Source organism: Pipistrellus kuhlii, unplaced genomic scaffold (genome assembly GCF_014108245.1).
Source record: "Pipistrellus kuhlii isolate mPipKuh1 unplaced genomic scaffold, mPipKuh1.p scaffold_m20_p_9, whole genome shotgun sequence".
In the NCBI taxonomy this organism is placed as follows: domain Eukaryota; kingdom Metazoa; phylum Chordata; class Mammalia; order Chiroptera; family Vespertilionidae; genus Pipistrellus; species Pipistrellus kuhlii.
The window spans coordinates 67,066,213-67,083,856 of record NW_023425595.1 but is presented as its reverse complement, the minus strand read 5'-3'; the positions used below and the strand labels follow the sequence as shown (position 1 = coordinate 67,083,856).

Here is a 17,644-nt window from a genome sequence, read left to right as displayed (position 1 = left end):
ACAGCCGGGAGCTGGGAGCCCAGCTGTGCTTCAGGCCATCTCCTCCGGGGGCTCGCCCAGCTCCCTCCGCCGCCCCAAGCAGTGCCAGGCAGGCAGGCAGGCCCCGCTCCACCTGGGAATGTGCCCTGGCATACCTCTCAGCAATAACCCCCCGGGCTCTGGGCCCTGCCCCCGCCACCTCCCGCTTCCCAGCTCCCCTGGACCCCGACCCCCACCCTCGCACTGGGTCTGGGCAGGCGGTCCATTCTATCAGGGCCGTTTCCCGGGAGGAAGCGGGAGTCAGGGCCTCCGTCTGTCCTGCCTGTCGGCCAGGTGAGCAGTGATGGCCGCCTCTCCCTCTGTCTGTCCCTGGCCAGAGTGGGTGCAGTGGCCTGGCTGTTGGAAAACAGAGGTCAAAGGTCATAAGGAGTGGGAAGCCAAACCAGCCCTGCCCTCCCATGCATCACGTCACCGTGGAAACGAGGCGAGCATGTGACGGGCTGCTGTCTGCTGTGACCTGTCCTCTCCACACGGAATAAATACCATTTGTCTCCTGGGGGCCGGGCTGCGCTCCTTTCTGGGGAGGACTGACGTGTGAAAGGCTGATGGGACTCTGCCTGGGTCAGAGGGAGGCGGTCAGGGCTGAGGAGGCAGCTGAGCGGTGCCGTGTGGTCCAGCTGCTCTGTATGTCCGCTGCCCCCTCTTGCTTCTAGCTCCCCTTCCTCCTCCCCTGTATCTCCACCTCCTCCCAGCCTGTGGGCAAGACCTGTGCCCTCTGGCCTGCCTGAGGGCCCCTGGCCTGGGGGAAAGGCCCTAACCTCTCCCTTTGGTCCGTTGGGGGCCTCTCCCTCAGACTTGGACAGAGAGGTGCACAGGTGACACTTGTTATGATCCAACCTTTTCTCTTTCTGCCAAACCAAATGCCTCCTCCTCCGTGAAGCCTTCCTGGACTTCGGGGAGGATTGGCCCTTCTTTCCTGTGCTCCAGTCACCCTGGGCCCCTTCTCGGCACAGCCTGCACCGAGCCGAGCCGCAGAGAGCCAGCAGAGGCCGTCTGAACCAGCTGTGGTGACAGCACTCAGGGCTGCAGCCCAGGGGCCTTAGAGCGGCCGTCGAAGGCATTCCGATTCAGTCTGGTGGAAAGTGCCGCTGGCCACGTACGCACAGCGGGCAGCCCCTGGGTCTTCGTGTGCGCCCACATCCCGCGTCTGCGTGCTGGGGTCTTCATTGGAGACAGTCTGGAGGGCTAGGCCTGTGTCTCCCTCTAACTAAGAATGCCTGGGCTTCTTGGGAGTCTGTCAGTTCTGTGAGTTCAGAGCTGCAGGATTACAGGTCCTGAGGGACAGAGGGGGGCAGCCACTCCCTGCCTACCTCCCTGCCCCACCGCCATGCTGCCTCTGCATGGCCTCTAGGTACTCCACCCCCTACCCCACCCCCTCACCTCCGGCCGTTTACAGGGCCTTGGAGAGACTGAGGCGTGTAGTTGAGGTCAAGTTCACCATTGTGAACCCAGTGGTCACTGGAGTCACGCTCACACTTGTACATAGGCTCATGCCCATCCGGGGAGCACAGGGCCCATCCGGGGAGCACAGGGCCATCCGGGGAGCACAGGGCCCATCCGGGGAGCACAGGGTCCATCCGGTTAGCACAGGGTCCATCCGGGGAGCACAGGGCCCATCCGGGGAGCACAGGGCCCATCCGGGGAGCACAGGTCCATCCGGCGAGCACAGGGCCCATCCGGGGAGCACAGGGCCATCCGGGGAGCACAGGGCCCATCCAGGGAGCACAGGGTCCATCCGGTTAGCACAGGGTCCATCCGGGGAGCACAGGGCCCATCCGGGGAGCACAGGTCCATCCGGGGAGCACAGGGCCCATCCGGGGAGCACAGGGCCCATCCGGGGAGCACAGGGCCCATCCGGGGAGCACAGGGTCTGGGTTCACAGGCCTAGCTGTGCTCGGCCCCAGGAGGTCTGCAGAGGCCCGGGGCCACACCGGCTAAGAGGAGGCTCACCTGTACCAACAAGCGGAAGGGCGTCCAGGAGGGGGCGCTGGCTTTCCGGTAATGACACCGCCGCGGCAGAGCCTGCTCCTTTGGGACAGGCTCGGACGCCTCGCCCGGCTCTGCCTGGCTCCACGCAGCCACTCCTGGCGCCCAGCATGTTCTCCAGGGTGGCAGGGAGGCGGTGTTCTCACTGAGAAACCGTGACGGACCCGGGGCACGGTGTGTCTCCAAGGCTCTGCATGCGCGTGGCTCTCCCTTCTGTGCGTGTGGGGGGAGGGGGGAGGATGGGGGCCAGTGCTGTCCAGACCCAGGGGAGAGACCACCTCTGGGGCGAGGCTACTCTGGGAGGGTGGTGTGGCAGTGAGTAGCCTGGAACCACACATGAAGGTCAGAGGCTGGTCATCAAAATAACCGTGATGATAATCTACACCAATAAAAGGGCAATATGCTAATTAGGGTGGACGTCTTCCAGATGCCCATCAGACAAAGCCACAGCTGCTGCCTGAGGCTCAGGCAAGCCACAGATGGCGGCTGCCGCTGCCCCGGGCCAGCCCAGGCTCAGGCAGCCGTGGTGGCCGCCAGTGGCAGCAGCAGCGGGCTGATGGGGGCAGTGCCTTCCCCTGATCTGCCAGGACGCCTCCAGCAGAGGGAGGCCAGACTGGCTTAGGCTGGGAGCCCAGGCAGAGGCAGTTGGGGGTGATCAGGCCAACAGGGGGGCAAGGTAGGGGCGTTCAGGCAGGCAGGCAGAGGGGTTATGGGCTGGCAGGCAGGCAGAGGGGTTATGGGCTGGCAGGCAGGCAGGCAGAGGGGTTATGGGCTGGCAGGCAGGCAGGCAGAGGGGTTATGGGCGGTCAGGCAGGCAGGCAGAGGGGTTAGGGGCGGTCAGACAGGCAGGCAGAGGGGTTAGGGGCGGTCAGGCAGGCAGGCAGAGGGGTTAGGGGCAGTCAGGCAGGCAGGCAGAGGGGTTAGGGGCGGTCAGGCAGGCAGGCAGAGGGGTTAGGGGCGGTCAGGCAGGCAGGCAGAGGGGTTAGGGGCAATCAGGCAGGCAGGCAGAGGGGTTATGGGCGGTCAGGCAGGCAGGCAGAGGGGTTAGGGGCGGTCAGACAGGCAGGCAGAGTGGTTAGGGGCAATCAGGCAGGCAGGCAGAGGGGTTATGGGCAGGCAGGCAGAGGGGTTAGGGGCGGTCAGGCAGGCAGGCAGAGGGGTTAGGGGCAATCAGGCAGGCAGGCAGAGGGGTTAGGGGCAGGCAGGCAGAGGGGTTAGGGGCGGTCAGGCAGGCAGGCAGAGGGGTTAGGGGCAATCAGGCAGGCAGGCAGAGGGGTTATGGGCGGTCAGGCAGGCAGGCAGAGGGGTTAGGGGCGGTCAGACAGGCAGGCAGAGTGGTTAGGGGCAATCAGGCAGGCAGGCAGAGGGGTTATGGGCGGTCAGGCAGGCAGGCAGAGGGGTTAGGGGCGGTCAGACAGGCAGGCAGAGGGGTTATGGGCGGTCAGGAAGGCAGGCAGAGTGGTTAGGGGCGGTCAGGCAGGCAGGCAGAGGGGTTATGGGCAGTCAGGCAGGCAGGCAGAGGGGTTATGGGCTGGCAGGCAGGCAGGCAGGCGAGCTGTTAGGAGCCAGCAGTCCAGGATTTGGAGAGGGATGTCCAAGGGGTCCCAGATTGGAGGGGTGCAGGCCAGGCTGAGGGGACCCTCCCCCCCCCCACGAATTGCATGCACCAGAGCTCTATAAGAATAATAAAAGCAGAATATGCTAATTAGGCTGGACGTCCTTCCGGACAAAGATGGGGCTGCAAGGGCAGCCGCTGCCGGCAGCCGGGGGAAGGCAGGCCCGCGCGTGCGCGAGCTCTAGTGATGACTAAAAGCAGCAGCCACCTCCCAGCGCTGGCTGTGCTGAACTCTGGGCCTTCAGAACTCAACCCTAGGCGATGCCATCCGCTGCCCAGATGGTGTGCCCCAGTCCACACTCCTGGGGCCAAGCGAGGCCCAGCCCAGCCAGTGCTGCTCTGGCCTCGGAGGGCGCTGGCCCGCAGGGGGCCTGAGGGGCGGCAGGACTTGGCTTGTGGGAAGGCATCCTCATCCCCACAGGCACTGTGACCCCAAACCGGAGTGAGTCCCGCCCCGGGAGGTGTTTGAGCTGCAGGAAGGTGAGCAGCTGGTGGGGTCCTCCAGGCAGGATGGACTCTGAGGACCTGCCCCACCGACAGTGTCCAAGCCCAAACTGGGCCCCCGCCCCTTCGCCTGCGAATCAGCCTTCTTCCTCTGAGGCCAGCCGGCAGGCCGCGGAGAGAGGCCGGGTCCCGCACGGAGCTGTTCAGCGTGCGTCTCTCCTGCCGTGCCCGTCTGTGGCTCCTCTAACCTGGTCGGTGCGGCTGCGAGGGAGAGCCGCCCGCAGCGCCAGAGCCGGAGGGAACGCCGAGCCTCCTGGTGACTGACCTCGGGCTCCCGCACCTCCCGCCTCAGCCACGCCCCGTGAGTCCACTGCACAGAGTTTGAAGTCTGTTTGCGTGGAGGTGTTTGTGTTACTTAACACCCTTCCAACCAGCTCACGCTGCCTCCCCCACCACTCGGTGGTTTTCCACGGTGTGGGGTGCACCTGGCCAAGCTGTTCTGGAAAGAGAGGCAGAGAGCAAGGGGCAGGGGGGCGGGTGAGAGGGACACCGGTGAAGCACAGCCCAAGGTCACCGGCTCCTCCCGCCCTCCCCAGGGGCACGCAGGCGGCGGCGAGGAGAGCTGCTAAGGGAAGGCTGTCCAGCTGGGTCTGGTTCGCCCCACCTTGTCCCTGGCTGCTCTGCCTCACCCGGGCAGCGGGGAGGGAGGGAGAGTCAGGTGCCTTTGCTGGCCAGGGGGGAGCTTGGAAATACCTGTCTCCAGGCCACGAAGAGGAAGCGTGGCCGCCTCTCACATTAGTGTGATTCATTGCTGTCACGCTGGCCCCCAGGGCCGCGGATCCGGCACGGAGCCGGCCCCAGCCGTGCCCGGTTGTGTAATGGTGGGGCGCCTGCCAAGGCGGCGAAGGCAGCCTCAGGGGGTGCTGCCAAGGGACGTTCTGAAGGTCACAGGAGGCCCTGGCTGTTGGGGTACAGGGTGGGGTGGCTGGTGGGCAGGAGGCTCAGGAATTCTCCTTCTCTCGGTCCCCCTTCCCTCCGGCTGTGTGAGTGTGGCACAGCCCCGCATCTCTGCCCACTGCCCTCTTTAGAGGGCACTCGGGGCCACCGAAGCCTCGGTCTCCCCAACGGGGCAACGAGCCCACAGTGCCCTTCCTGTGACCCCCAAGGTCAAGGAGACCAGTGGACGTAACGACCATCAGAAGATTCTACGTGAAGACATGTCGTTAGCATGAACATGGCCATCCATCTCCTTGTCTTCTCGCTTTAATAGCAGGTCCCGTCTGTCTGCCTGGTCCGTGTCCCTCCCCGGTCACATGGGGTCCCCAGGGTCACATGGGGTCCCCAGAACCCGCTGGGCTGGGCTGCTGGGGCGGGGAGCCGATGGCGGGCCCAGGCTCTCAGGAATGACTGGAGCCTGGAGGTGGTGCACCTGCCAGTGAGGAGAGTGGGCAGCACAGGGGACCACAGTGACCGACACCGCGCTGAGTACAGAGCCGGTCACCACGGCTGTGGAGTCGGTGACAGAAGTGGCTGCTGAGCCGGGCAGCCTTCACCCTGCAGGTCCCCGAGGACAGGCTGTGCGGGGCTGGCGGGGCTCCTGCCGCCTTCCTGGAGATGGCGGTGAGCCCGCAGCAGCCTGTCAGAGTCAGGAGGGAGGCGGCCGGGCAGGGAAGGAGCTATCGGAGAAACAGCTTCTGGGAGAGGCCCAGGTGTGGGCCCGGACGAGGCAGGAATGCCGTCTCTCCAGGGTGCGGGCGGGAGGGGTCAGGCAGGTCCTAGGCCCTGGCCCCCGCAGGGAGCAGAGGACACGGTCACCTTGGTCCCGAGTACATGGCCCTTGGCAGCTCCCAGGACCTCGGTGCCCCCTCGGCCATCTTGACGCCAGCACTTGGGAGCTGACCCTTGGCCACCTCCTCCCAGGTCGCCTTATAAGACCCCGGTGACCCGGCTCTGGCACAGCAGAGGAAGGAGCCGGCGTGCCCAGGGTCAGGCTCCTGGTGGCACAACCGGGCCTGGGGTTGCCGCGGAGCCCTGCGCTGGGAGCCGGGCTTGGGGCCTCTGTCCAGCTGTGAGCCACACGCCGGGCGATGGCTGGGCCTGGGCCTGGTGCTCCCTGAAGCCCCGTGCGGCTGCTGGAGCTGAGAAGCCCCAGGAGGAGGCTGCCGGGGGGCCCTGCCTCCTGTTCGAGCTCCAGGCAAAGGGCTCAGCTGCTGTCCTGGGGGCCCTCCCTGCCCCCGAACCAGCAGGGAGCCAGGCTGCTGCCCCACAAGACCGAGGCCAGGACTAGCGGAGGCCAGGACCAGCGGAGGCCAGGACCAGTGGAGGCCAGGACCAGCAGAGGCCAGGACCAGTGGAGGCCAGGACCAGCGGAGGCCAGGACCAGCGGAGCCAGGACCAGCGGAGGCCTGCTGGGAGGGATGGGAGCCTGCTGGGAGGGGTGGGGGGGCCTGCTTGGGGATGGAGGGCCTGCTTGGAGGGGTGGGGGACAGGCAGTTTGCGGGGGGGGGGGGAGGGCGGGGGAGGCCGGCTTGGAGGGAGGGAGGACAGGCAGCGCTGGGAGCACTGTCCGGAGGGCAGGACCATGTTAATGGGAGGGGGCTGCCTCTCCTACTCCTCGCAGCCCCCTGGCCCTGGTGGCGGTGGCTTCAGCTTGGAACAATCAGAGGGAGGGTTTCTGGGCAGCAGGGTGGTGCTCCCACCCGTGGGGCCCCCTGGGGAAGTGGGAGGACAGAGGGGGCCGGGCCCACAGGGAGCAGCCACGCTGCGTGGGTTAGGAGGAGAGGCGGTCAGGGCTGGTGGAGACTGCGGAGGGTCGGGGGGCCGGTGTTGGGGTGACCCCCAGGGAAGGGGCTGTCCCAGATCAGCTCCGGGGAGGATGGCAGTGCTGGTCGCCTGGCCGTCCTCTCAGTCCTGCGAGGGCTGCCAGGTGGGTGCCGCCTCAGCACGGGGGAGGGCGGGTGTGGGCGGTCTGGATGCTGGCCTCGGCCTGCGGGGCCCGGGAGGGTGCGCCCTCCCCTCCCCTGCTGCTCTCAGGGATGCTGGGCCTCGGTTAACGGAGCCAGGGCTCCCTCGGAGAGGAGGGCTTCCTGTCCCCGGGGTCAGCCCGCCCGCCGAGCGCCTCCGTCTGCGGTGTGGGACCGGCAGAGCCGGGAGGCTGGGTGTGGGCGAGGGAGCGGGTGGGACTCCTGTCCCCACCGGCCCCTGGAAAGGACGATGAGTTCTTCTGTGAAAACCTCGCAGGTGAGGGCTGGGGAGGGGGGCAGGGGACCCCAAGAAGGGCGGGAGCTCGGTGGGAGCCATCGGACCTCGCTGCCGGCCAGGACTGCGATTCCTGGGAAGAGGTTGCAAGTTCGGGAAGTAAGTCATCTTCCCTCTGGGACGTACCCATTTCACAGAACGGGGAGGGGGTTTGGGGGGTCCACTGCATGCCTGTCCCTGCTGTGGGGCAGGGGTGGGGCCGGGGTCGAGGAATGAACCATTTCAGTCAAAAGAGGGGGACAGAGAAGGAAGACGGACACCTGGTCAGGAACAGGAAGAGACAGAGGGCTGAGCGGGCCGAGGGTGAGAGCGGGGCCTGGGCCGTGAAGGAAGCGGGTGGCCGGCTGCTCTGCAGAGGGCGCTCCCGGGGGGACGGCCAGTGCAAAGGCCCTGGAAGCTGGAGCAGGTTCCCGGAGAAGAGCGGCCGGAGCGGGCAGGGCCCCGGGGACAGGGCCGGAGCGGGCAGGGCCCCGGGGACAGCGGCCGGAGCGGGCAGGGCCCCGGGGACAGCGGCCGGAGCGGGCAGGGCCCGGGGACAGCGGCCGGAGCGGGCAGGGCCCGGGGACAGTGGCCGGAGCGGGCAGGGCCCTGGAGAAGGGCAGCCGGAGCGGGCAGGGCCCGGGGACAGCGGCCGGAGCGGGCAGGGCCCGGGGACAGCGGCCGGAGCGGGCAGGGCCCGGGACAGCGGCCGGAGCGGCAGGGCCCGGGGACAGCGGCCGGAGCGCGAGCGGAGGGCCCGGGGACAGCGGCCGGAGCGGGCAGGGCCCGGGGACAGCGGCCGGAGCGGGCAGGGCCCCGGGGACAGGGCCAGAGCGGGCAGGGCCCCGGAGAAGGGCAGCCGGAGCGGGCAGGGCCCGGGGACAGGGCCGGAGCAGGCAGGGCCCGGGGACAGAGGCCGGAGCGGGCAGGGCCCGGGGACAGCGGCCGGAGTGGGCAGGGCCCGGGGACAGGGCCGGAGCGGGCAGGCCCGGGGACAGCGGCCGGAGCGGGCAGGGCCCGGGGACAGCGGCCGGAGCGGGCAGGGCCCGGGGACAGGGGCCGGAGCGGGCAGGGCCGGGGGACAGGGCCGGAGCGGGCAGGGCCCCAGGGACAGGGCTGGAGCGGGCAGGGCCCGGGGACAGGGGCCGGAGCGGGCAGGGCCGGGGGACAGGGCCGGAGCGGGCAGGGCCCGGGGACAGGGCTGGAGCGGGCAGGGCCCGGGGACAGGGCCGGAGCGGGCAGGAAGCTGGTGTGGCCGGTGTGGCCGAGAGGCCTTGGGGCCACAGTGAGGTCTGAGACCAGGACGGTGGGCCTGACCGCAGCCCGGGGGTCTGAGGGAAGTGGGCCCTGCATGGGTCATGCGGGGACGGCCTCGCAGGCCCTCCGAGGCGGGCGGCCGGGCCCAAGGCCTCCGTGAGACAGAGCTGCTTCCTCGGGGGAGGTCTGCGGGAGCCCGGGGAGGGGAGGGGGGAAGGGGGCGCTGGCTGAAATGCCCACTTCTCTGGACCATCGAACCCCGAGGGTCAGGAGCCCCTCCAGGGCCCCGCGGGCACTTTCCGCTCCTGGCTCAGGTCTCAGAGTTCCTCCGGGAACGTGGCGCGGCCTGACCACGTCCGCGGGCGGTTCGCCCTCTGCCAGGGTTAATGAGGCTTTGTAAGCTCAGCACGGGGCCTGCCAGAGTTCAGAAATGCAGTACCAGCACTCCCCTCGTCCTCTCTCATCTATGACCACCTACCTGCCTGTCTGTCTATCATCTGTCACCTATCTGTCATCTATCATCTATCTATCCATCTATCTACCCTGTTTGCCTGAAAATAAGACAGTGTCTTATATTAATTTTTGCTCCCAAAGATGCGCTAGGTCTTATTTTCAGGAGATGTCTTATTTTTCCATGAAGAAGAATACAGTACACATTTACTGTTAAATGAAAATAAAGGAAATTTATTATCTGTATGCTGTACTGTAGTACCGTAGTTGTCAACACAAACCAGACAAACTGTGAATCCTACAGTATCAAGAATTTACTAATTTATTCAATGACAATCATGTCATCATCTTCTGGAACATCATCATCACAATCCAATTCCTGAATTTCCTGGTGAATTTCTTGTGACTCCATTTCTTTCAGAATCAGTGGACCAAACCTCTCATGTTTAGCAATAGCATTCTGAGACAGATCCTAGGGGGGCCTTATTTTCAGGGGGATGCCTTATATTTCACTCAGAAGGAAACCTATAAGTAGGTCTTATTTTCGGAGATGTTTTATTTTTGGGGAAACATGGTATCTATCTATATATCTATCTATCAATCAATCTATCATCTATCTATCATCTATCTATCTATTATCTATCAATCTATCATCTATCAATCTATCATCTATCTATCTATCATCTATCTATCAATCTATCAATCTATCATCTATCTATCTATCTTCTATCATCTATCTATCAATCAATCTATCATCTATCTATCATCTATCTATTATTTATCTATCTATCTATCATCTATCTATCTATTATCTATCTATCTATCTATCTATCTATCTACCTATCATCTATCTATCTTCCATCCACCTATTTATTAAAGAATCCATTTTCTATGGATGCGCAAGGCACCGGGTCAGGGCTGCCTGCTGGGCCCGGTCAGAGTCCTGGCCGCCCTCTCCACTCCCATGGGGGTCCCGCTGCTCCCCGTGGGCGCCCAGTCCTCGGAGGAGGGTGGCTGAGGAGGGACAGAGAGGTGGTCACAGGTCAGAGGCCCTGCTCTCATTTCTGCTGGGGCCAAGCAGGCAGCCGCCAGGTGCTGCCGCCAGTGGCCGGGGACGGGGCAGGCTGAGCCCTGCTGGTCCTGCCCCCGCGCCTGCCCCGCATCTGGAACCAACTGCCGGCCATGCCCCACCAGCCGCAGTCCTGAGGCCTCACGGGCTGCTGGTGTCTCAGGCCTACATCACACCTGTGTGGTCCCCGAGGATCCCATGGGGGCACCTGAGGGGGCAGGACCCTCGGGACAGCCTCCCAGCAGCCCCTCCTCCTGCGGGAATCAGCTCAGGATTCTGCTGGTGGCCGCTGGAGTCCCCCAAGAGCACCCGATGCCCCAGGGCGGCTCCCGGCTGCTGCCCCACACCCAGGACCCCTGCTGCAGATGGGGCTGGGCAGGGCTGTCAGGACACAGCCAACGGGGCTGGAGGAACAAGGTACAGCTGGATAAAGGCTCAGGGTCCCCCAGTGTCCCAGAGCGTCCCCTCAGCCACCAGCCGGCCTCAGCCGGCGCCCCGCTGGGTCCCTGTGACCTTGGCAGGCAGCTGGCAGCCTGGAGGGTCTGGATGGCCGGGGCCTGGGCGGAGGGCCACGTGGGCGGCGGCAGCTCCCCCCTCTGCCCCTCACATGGCTGCAGCCTCATGCACCCGGCATGCTGGCACAGGTGAGGCGGCCTGGCCCGCCCCTCCTCCCCGCTGTCTCTTCCTCCCGCGGGTGGTGAGATGTGGAGGGAGGCACGCCCAGCCCTCAGCCACAGGCACTCCGGCTCTCCCACACGGGCAGCGGCTGCACCATGGGCAGGTGGTACCTGGGTGAGTCCCCTAAGCCCTAGTCCCTCCCTCCCAGACTCAGGCCCGGTGCACCTCCTGCCTCCCAGAGGGCCGGGCAGGAGCGAGGGGGGCCCTCTGGGTGCGGGCGTGGAGCCTGGCTCACTCCGTCCCACTCTGAGCTGAGCTCTGGCGAGGCGACCCCCAAAGCCTCCTCTCCTGTGTCCGTCCGTCCGTCCGTGCGTGTGCGGGAGCTCGGAGGCCACTTCCCGGTGCCTGCTGGGAAGTTAATTAACTCGCTGTGCTCCCGTTTCTTCTCCGCACCCGTGGGCAGGCGCCTTCCTCAGCTGCTAAGCTGAGGGTTAGCCAGGAGGTTTGTGAGCTCAGCACGGGGCCCTGCCAGAGTTCAGAAATTCCGTACCAGCGCTCTCCTCATCCTCTTCCGTCGACGACCACCTGCCTGTCTCTTTGTCTGTCTGTCATCTGTCACCTATCTATCTGTATCTATCTAATCTATCCTCTATCAGTCTATCTATCTATCATCTATCACCTAAATATCTATCATCCATCTGTCATCATCTACAATACTATCACCTTTTGTCTGTCTATCTATCATCTTCTATCTGTCTATCTATCATCTACAATCATCTATCTATCTATCTATCTATCTATCCATCCATCCATCCATCTTGCCGCTGGTTCTTGCATCCCCTGTTATCCAGAGAGACTCAGGCTGGCCTGCAACACAGATGCCGAGAGGCTGAGAGAGTGTGCACTGAGGACAGGGGCCCTGGGAGAGGCAGGCGCTGCGGGCGCAGCCAGAGCCGGGGTGTCCAGCCCGCGTGGCCCCTGAGGGGTTCTCAGACAAGCCCCTGCCTCCTGCCCAGTCTTCCTGGCACACCCAGTGGCACCCCGGGCACCTCCAGGGCTTCTGTGGGAGCACAGAGTCAGCCTGTCTGTTTACCTGTGGAGGGAGCTCCCTGGCCTCCGGGGTCAGAGCCTGCGAGTGTGACGGGCCAGGCCACATCCCCAAAGGCGAGGGGAGTGGGGCCTGGCTCCCGGCTGCAGGCCCGTCTCCTTCTCATTGGGGGTTTCTGAGTCCAACAGCGGATGCTCCTCACAAAGCTACATGCTCAGCGACCCCTCCGTCAGCACAGCCAGTGCCGTGATGACACTTCCTGCACCCTAGCTCTGCGCCCTGAGAGGGGCACCCACCTCACCGCAGCGCAGGGGCTGGGGCGCAGCGCGGCCCTGAGCTCACCCCTGACCCGCCATTGCTCAAGGAGGGTCCCCGGGGGTGACGCGCCCCCTTCCACCCCACCCCCAAGCCCCGGAGCCCTGGCCTTGAGCGTCAGCTCTTTTTGGAGGTCGATTCACTGGACTAGAACTCACCCAGCCGGGCAGCTGAGCACCTTCGGGGTGCCCAGCGCCAGGGCCCCCGGGGAAAGGAGGCCACAGCGGAGGGGGAGGGGTGTCAGAGGCGTGGGAAAGCACCCCACGCCTGGCTGTCCTCTCCCCCTCACCGCTGTGCCACCGTGGGACAGAGCCCTGATCTCTGGGCCACAGACACTCCCCTGGGGATGGGCAAATAAGACAAAGCACCAGTTGTGGGTCCTCCCTCGCAACCTTGGAGCCTGGATGCCAACCGCCCCTGGTGGCTGGGAAGGGAAGTGCAGCGGCAGGGCAGGCTGGGCAGGCATGGCTGAGCTCTGAGGTGGGAGCAGGGGGTGCAGCTGGGGGCGGAGGGGGGTGAGAGAGGAAGCAGAGGCCTGGGGGGTGCCCTGCCTGGAGGGCGCAGGGGCGGGAGGGGGAGGGGACCGCCCTGCAGCCTGAGGACCTGGGAACTCCTCGGAGAAGGGACCTCCGCTGCTCGGCTCAAGGGCAGCTGCAGGGTGGGGCCTCCGGGGCGCCCTGCCCGGGGACAGCACCCTGGACAGTTTGAAATCCCGTCTCCTGTGCGGGCGGGTGGCAGCCCAGCAGGCCCGGCCTCCTGGCTTGCGCTCTGGAAATTTCCGTGGGGAGAGTCTGGAGCCCCGGCCAGCCCTGACCCGCCTGCCGGCACCTCCTCACGCCCAGGCGCCCCTGTCCACGCGGTAAACATTAGCTGGCACAGTTAATGTTTAATGCCCCCTCATCCGGCACCCCGGCCACCGGGCATTCTCCGGGCAGAGCGGCGGGCGAGGCAGCGGGATCAGTCCAGTCCACGGCAATGGCAGGGGTGCCCACGGCCGAGGGTGAGTGTGTCCCCCAGACGCATGGGGCACAAGCGGCCCCGCTGGGACCTGTCGGAGGGGCAGCTGGGTCCCAGGTGTCCCCCCGCACCCCAACCCTTGGCCTCAGCCTCCCTCCCAGGGCCGCCTCCAGAGAAAGGACACTTGCTGTAAGAGGACCCTCCCTCACCACAGCTGGAATGCAGAGCGCCGGGCCCCAGGGTGCCAGCGTGGCCTGGCATGGCGCCTGCCCTGGTTCCGCTCTTCCCGGCTCCTGGGCTCAGACAGGAGGCAGGCGGTGTCCGGGCGGGGTGACGGAGGCCCCAGTGAGGGCCCAGCCCCAGAGGTGCCTCACGGAGGGGACTCAGCTTGGACACCAGCAAGGCCTTTGTGTCTGTGGTGGCTTCTCAGACGCTCAGGAGGGGCCCCTGGTGGTGAGGGGCCGGGTAGGCAGGCCTCTGACACTGACTCCCTGGCACCTTGGATGAGGCTTGAATTCGGACAGCCTCCAGGCCTCCTTGTGGGGAGGCCTGGCCTCCGTGTGGGGAGGCCCAGCCCGCTGCCTCCCTCGGCCTCCGTGTGGGGAGGCCCAGCCCGCTGCCTCCCTCGGCCTCCGTGTGGGGAGGCCCAGCCCGCTGCCTCCCTCGGCCTCCGTGTGGGGAGGCTCAGCCCGCTGCCTCCCTCGGCCTCCGTGTGGGGAGGCCCGCTGCCTCCCTCGGCCTCCGTGTGGGGAGGCCCAGCCTCCTGCCTTCCTCGGCCTCCGTGTGGGGAGGCCCAGCCTGCTGCCTCCCTCGGCCTCCGTGTGGGGAGGCCCAGGGAGCTGGGGTCGGGAAGCGGGGTCGCCGGCCCTGTGACCTCCAGGGCACAGCTCGCACAGCCCGGGAGGTGCCACCCTGCTCACCCCTCCACCTCGGGCACAGCTCCCCTCGGCCCAGGAGGGCTCAGGAGGGCAGGAGAGGGGCTGGCCGTGCAGGGAGCTCGGGCTGCCCTCCAGGCCCCAAGGTCGAGTGCGCCCAGCTCCAGGCCGAGGGCGGGGCTGCGGGCTGCGGGCGCGCTGTGCCAGGGCGGGTGCCAGGGCGAAGGCCCCCTCCGAGCGCCCTCCCGCGGCTGCTGGACCAGCAGTGCCCGCGCTCCGGGAGAGCGGCTCGGAGAGAAGCGTCTAGAAGCCTGGTCCAGGACCGTCCTACCTTCCTGGGATTTGAGACGAGTCTCCCATCTGGGCTTCAGCTCCCTCCCCCTCTGTCCGTCCGTCTGTCCGCCTCGAAGCCCCTTGGGGGATGAGTCTTAAGGGGAGGCCGCAGGGGGAGGGGCGGTGGGAGGCGCCTTCACGGCCTCTTCCTGCTTCTGGTACAGGGGGCGGCCTCCCAGCGCCAGGTCCGGTGGGGCTGGCCGCTCGCCCGAGGCAGCAGCCGGGGCAGAGGTGTTCGCGCCGCCAGCTCCCCCTCGGACGGCCCTCACCGCCGCCTCCCACTGGGCTCCGGGTGTGGGCCGGGGTCAGAGCCTGTGTCTGTGGCCGTGACCTGCCCTCCCGTCTCCCCAGGTGGCAGCCCCGGGGCGGACGTGGACCCGTTCCACTACGGTAAGCCCGGTGCCCGCCCTCCCCCCCCCCCGCCCCCCGGGGCCCAGCCCTCCCCCCGGCTGTGACCGCCCTCCCGGGGACCAGGCGGGTCTGCCCATAACCCACCCTCCTGCCTCTTGTCTCCAGACTACGAGGTCGTCCGCAAAGGGGGCCTGATCTTTGCCGGCCTGGCCTTCGTGGTGGGGCTCCTCATCATCCTCAGTAAGTGGGCTGCCTCGTGTCGGGGTGCGGGGACGTCCTTCCTGAGCCCTGCCTCCCGGGGGGGTCCCCTCTCCGCCCTGCAGGCCCTGGGGGAGGAGAATCTCCCCTTCCCACCCTCCCTTCCCCTCCCTTCCCTTCCCTTCCCCTCCCTCCCCTCCCCTCCCTTTCTCTCCCCTCCCCTCCCCTCCCCTCCCTTCCCTTCCCTTCCCCTCCCCTCCCCTCCCTTTCTCTCCCCTCCCCTCCCCTCCCCTCTCTTTCTCTCTCCTCCCCGCCCCAAGCTAGATGTGGGGACCAGCAACAACCTGATGCAGGGAGGCAGGGAGGCATGTTGGGGTGCCTCCCTGTTTGGTCCCTGGACCGCACAGAGGAGGGTCCATCTTTCTAAAGTGCACCCTCGCCAGCTGGTGTGGGCCAGTGGTCGAGGGTCGACCTAGGAACCAGAAGGTCACGGTTCGATTCCAGTCAGGGCACAAGCCCGGGTTGTAAGCTCGATCCCCAGTGTGGGGCGGGCAGGAGGCTCTCTCCCATCATTGATGTTCCTCTCTCTCTCCCTCTCCCTTTCTCTCTGAAATAAAAAGATAAAGAAAAAGAAAAAATGGAATAAAGTGCACCCCCCCAGCCGAAACTGGTTTGGCTCAGTGGATAGAGCGTCGGCCTGCGGACTGAAGGGTCCTGGGTTCGATTCCGGTCAAGGGCATGTAACTTGGTTGCGGGCACATCCCCAGTCAGGGGTGTGCAGGAAGCAGCTGATCAATGATTCTCCCTCATTGATGTTTCTAACTCTCCATTCCTCTCTCTTCCTCTCCGTAAAAAATCGATAAAACAAAACATAAATAAAAACAAGTGCACCCTCCGGGGGACCCCGGAGCTGCCGGGAGGGAAGGTCCCCCTGAGGAGGGGCCAGGGCAGGGAGGACCCTCCACCAGACACTCACACCCTCAGACCCGCACGTTCCTGGCTGGGCTACCTCAGCGCCCGGGCCCCCGTCCCCGGTCTCCGCGGACAGCAGGCTCACCCGCCCCGGGCGCCAGCCGCCCCGGGGCTGCCCGCGCCCTCGCCACCTGCTGCCCGGAAGCCGGGCGGGAGCTGAGGGCGGGGCTGCTGCCGTTCACGTGGAGCCCGGCTCCCCGGCCGGGCTGCTCCGAGTCAGGTTGGGGCGATCCCACTGCCCTTGAGGGTGGAGGGGCATACAGGGGGCGACGTGGGCCGCGGGTTCCGGCACGGCAGGGGCAGGGACAAGAAGGATGCCTGGATTTGTTCTGATTGAACCAGAAGGAAAGTACACGGGAATGCACTGAGTGGACAGACACAGACGGTGTCCGGGACCTAAGGCGCCGGGCAGCCTCCCCACTTTGGCTCTGTCTGCGGCCGCTGCGCCCGGCTCCCGGCTCCCGGCTCCGGCTCCCGGCTCCGGCTCCCGGCTCCGGCTCCCGGCTCCCGGCTCCGGCTCCCGGCTCCCGGCTCCCGGCTCCCGGCTCCGGCTCCGGCTCCCGGCTCCCGGCTCCGGCTCCCGGCTCCGGCTCCGGCTCCCGGCTCCCGGCTCCCGGCTCCCGGCTCCGGCTCCGGCTCCCGGCTCCCGGCTCCGGCTCCCGGCTCCCGGCTCCCGGCTCCGGCTCCCGGCTCCCGGCTCCCGGCTCCCGGCTCCCGGCTCCGGCTCCCGGCTCCCGGCTCCCGGCTCCGGCTCCGGCTCCCGGCTCCCGGAGCAGCCGCTCTGTGCCCGCACGGGGCTGAGAGCACTGCCAGGGCCCGGGCCCACTGTGGACCCTCTGGGCCGGCGCCCTGGGCCCGGCCCAGCTCTCTGTGCGGCCGGCGGGGCGGGAAGGGCCGGGGCTGAGTCCGGGGGGAGCCTCCTGGAAGAGAGGGGCCCACGGACACCGACGGCTTTTCTCTTTCAGGCAAACGGCTGCGCTGCGGGGGCAAAAGGAAGCACCGGTGAGTGCGGTGGGAGGTGAGGGGGGCGGGACCCGGGGCCTCTTTGAGCTTTGGTCCCCCACCCGGGCCCAGTCTTCCCCTCTTCCCCATCACTGCCTCTCCGCCTCCTCTCCTCCCCCAGGCCCGGCGCCGACGAGGAGCTGTGATGGCAGGTGCGCAGGACGGGCGGGTGGCGGGCGGCCGGGGGCAGAGGAGGGAGGAGGAGGGTTGGGGGCTGGGTGGGAGGCTGGTAGGGTGTCTGTTCACCCACCAGGCAGCCCGTCACCCGTCGTGGTTCCAAACGCTGGCCGGGTGCCAGGGGCCGCGGAGGTGCCGGGAGAAAGGGGGGGCGGAATAAGGAGAGACGGGGGAATCCTGGCCTGGCCGTCCTGCCCACCACTGCCTCTGTCTTCCAGGATCGGCCAGGCCACCGCCGCCTCCACAGGCCTCTGTGCCCGGGGCCAGGCCCTCGGGCTGAAGGGAGCACCCGGCTTCACCCTGGCCCGCCCCCTCCCCCGGGGCCGCCTCTTCCTGATAATAAAGCCGAGTCAGACGTGGCTTCTGCTCCCGCCTCCCCCTTAGCCGCCTGACCCACGCCTCCAGGCTGGGGGGCAGCACAGCCCGCCCCCGGCCTCCCCTCACGGCTCAGGCGCGGGGCCAGGAGCCCGCGGCCTCTCCTTGCCCTGAGCCATCACGTGCCAGACGGACTCCGCCTGTCCTCAGGGCCAGGCCGGGAGGGGCAGGATCCAAAGGCCACGGGCTCCGAGCTGCTGGGCGCTGGCCAGGCCTGGGCGCCGCTGGGGGCGGCCCCACGTGCAGCGGTGGTGGCCACACTGTGCGCCATCTCCCCTGGTGTACCCCAGGCCAGGCCGGGCCCTGCGCCCAGCACGTGCTCTCCC

General features: G+C 66.9%; 2 protein-coding genes and 1 long non-coding RNA gene across 5 annotated transcripts in view; 2 read left to right on the top strand and 1 right to left on the bottom strand.

Annotated features, from left to right (window-relative positions):
* FXYD6 (FXYD domain containing ion transport regulator 6) overlaps window positions 1–536 on the top strand; it is a 29,517-nt gene extending 28,981 nt beyond the window's left edge. For both annotated transcript variants that reach the window (XM_036427718.2, XM_036427717.2), the window contains exon 8: window positions 1–536. This exon is cut by the window's left edge and continues 504 nt beyond it. The gene's annotated coding sequence lies outside the window, so the exon portion shown is untranslated.
* Window positions 1–12,086, bottom strand: part of LOC123651855 — a 12,419-nt gene extending 333 nt beyond the window's left edge. Inside the window, exons 1-2 of the long non-coding RNA XR_006740823.1 lie at window positions 11,711–12,086; window positions 1–39 (exon numbers count right to left, since the gene is read on the bottom strand). The exon at window positions 1–39 is cut by the window's left edge and continues 333 nt beyond it. This is a non-coding gene — a long non-coding RNA (uncharacterized LOC123651855). The remainder of the gene's footprint in view (window positions 40–11,710) is intronic.
* Window positions 10,735–17,302, top strand: FXYD2 (FXYD domain containing ion transport regulator 2). 2 transcript variants are annotated; one of them, XM_045577620.1, is made up of 6 exons: window positions 10,735–10,889; window positions 14,595–14,633; window positions 14,760–14,834; window positions 16,730–16,766; window positions 16,888–16,918; window positions 17,162–17,302. In XM_045577620.1, exons 1-5 carry the CDS (start codon window positions 10,871–10,873, stop codon window positions 16,910–16,912), a joined length of 195 nt encoding a protein of 64 aa, XP_045433576.1. In that variant the 5' UTR covers window positions 10,735–10,870; the 3' UTR covers window positions 16,913–16,918; window positions 17,162–17,302. The 2 variants fall into 2 exon arrangements, with proteins under 2 accessions (XP_045433576.1, XP_036283609.2); XM_036427716.2 differs by lacking the exon at window positions 10,735–10,889 and adding an exon at window positions 12,838–13,078.
* Window positions 17,303–17,644: the final 342 nt, after the last annotated feature.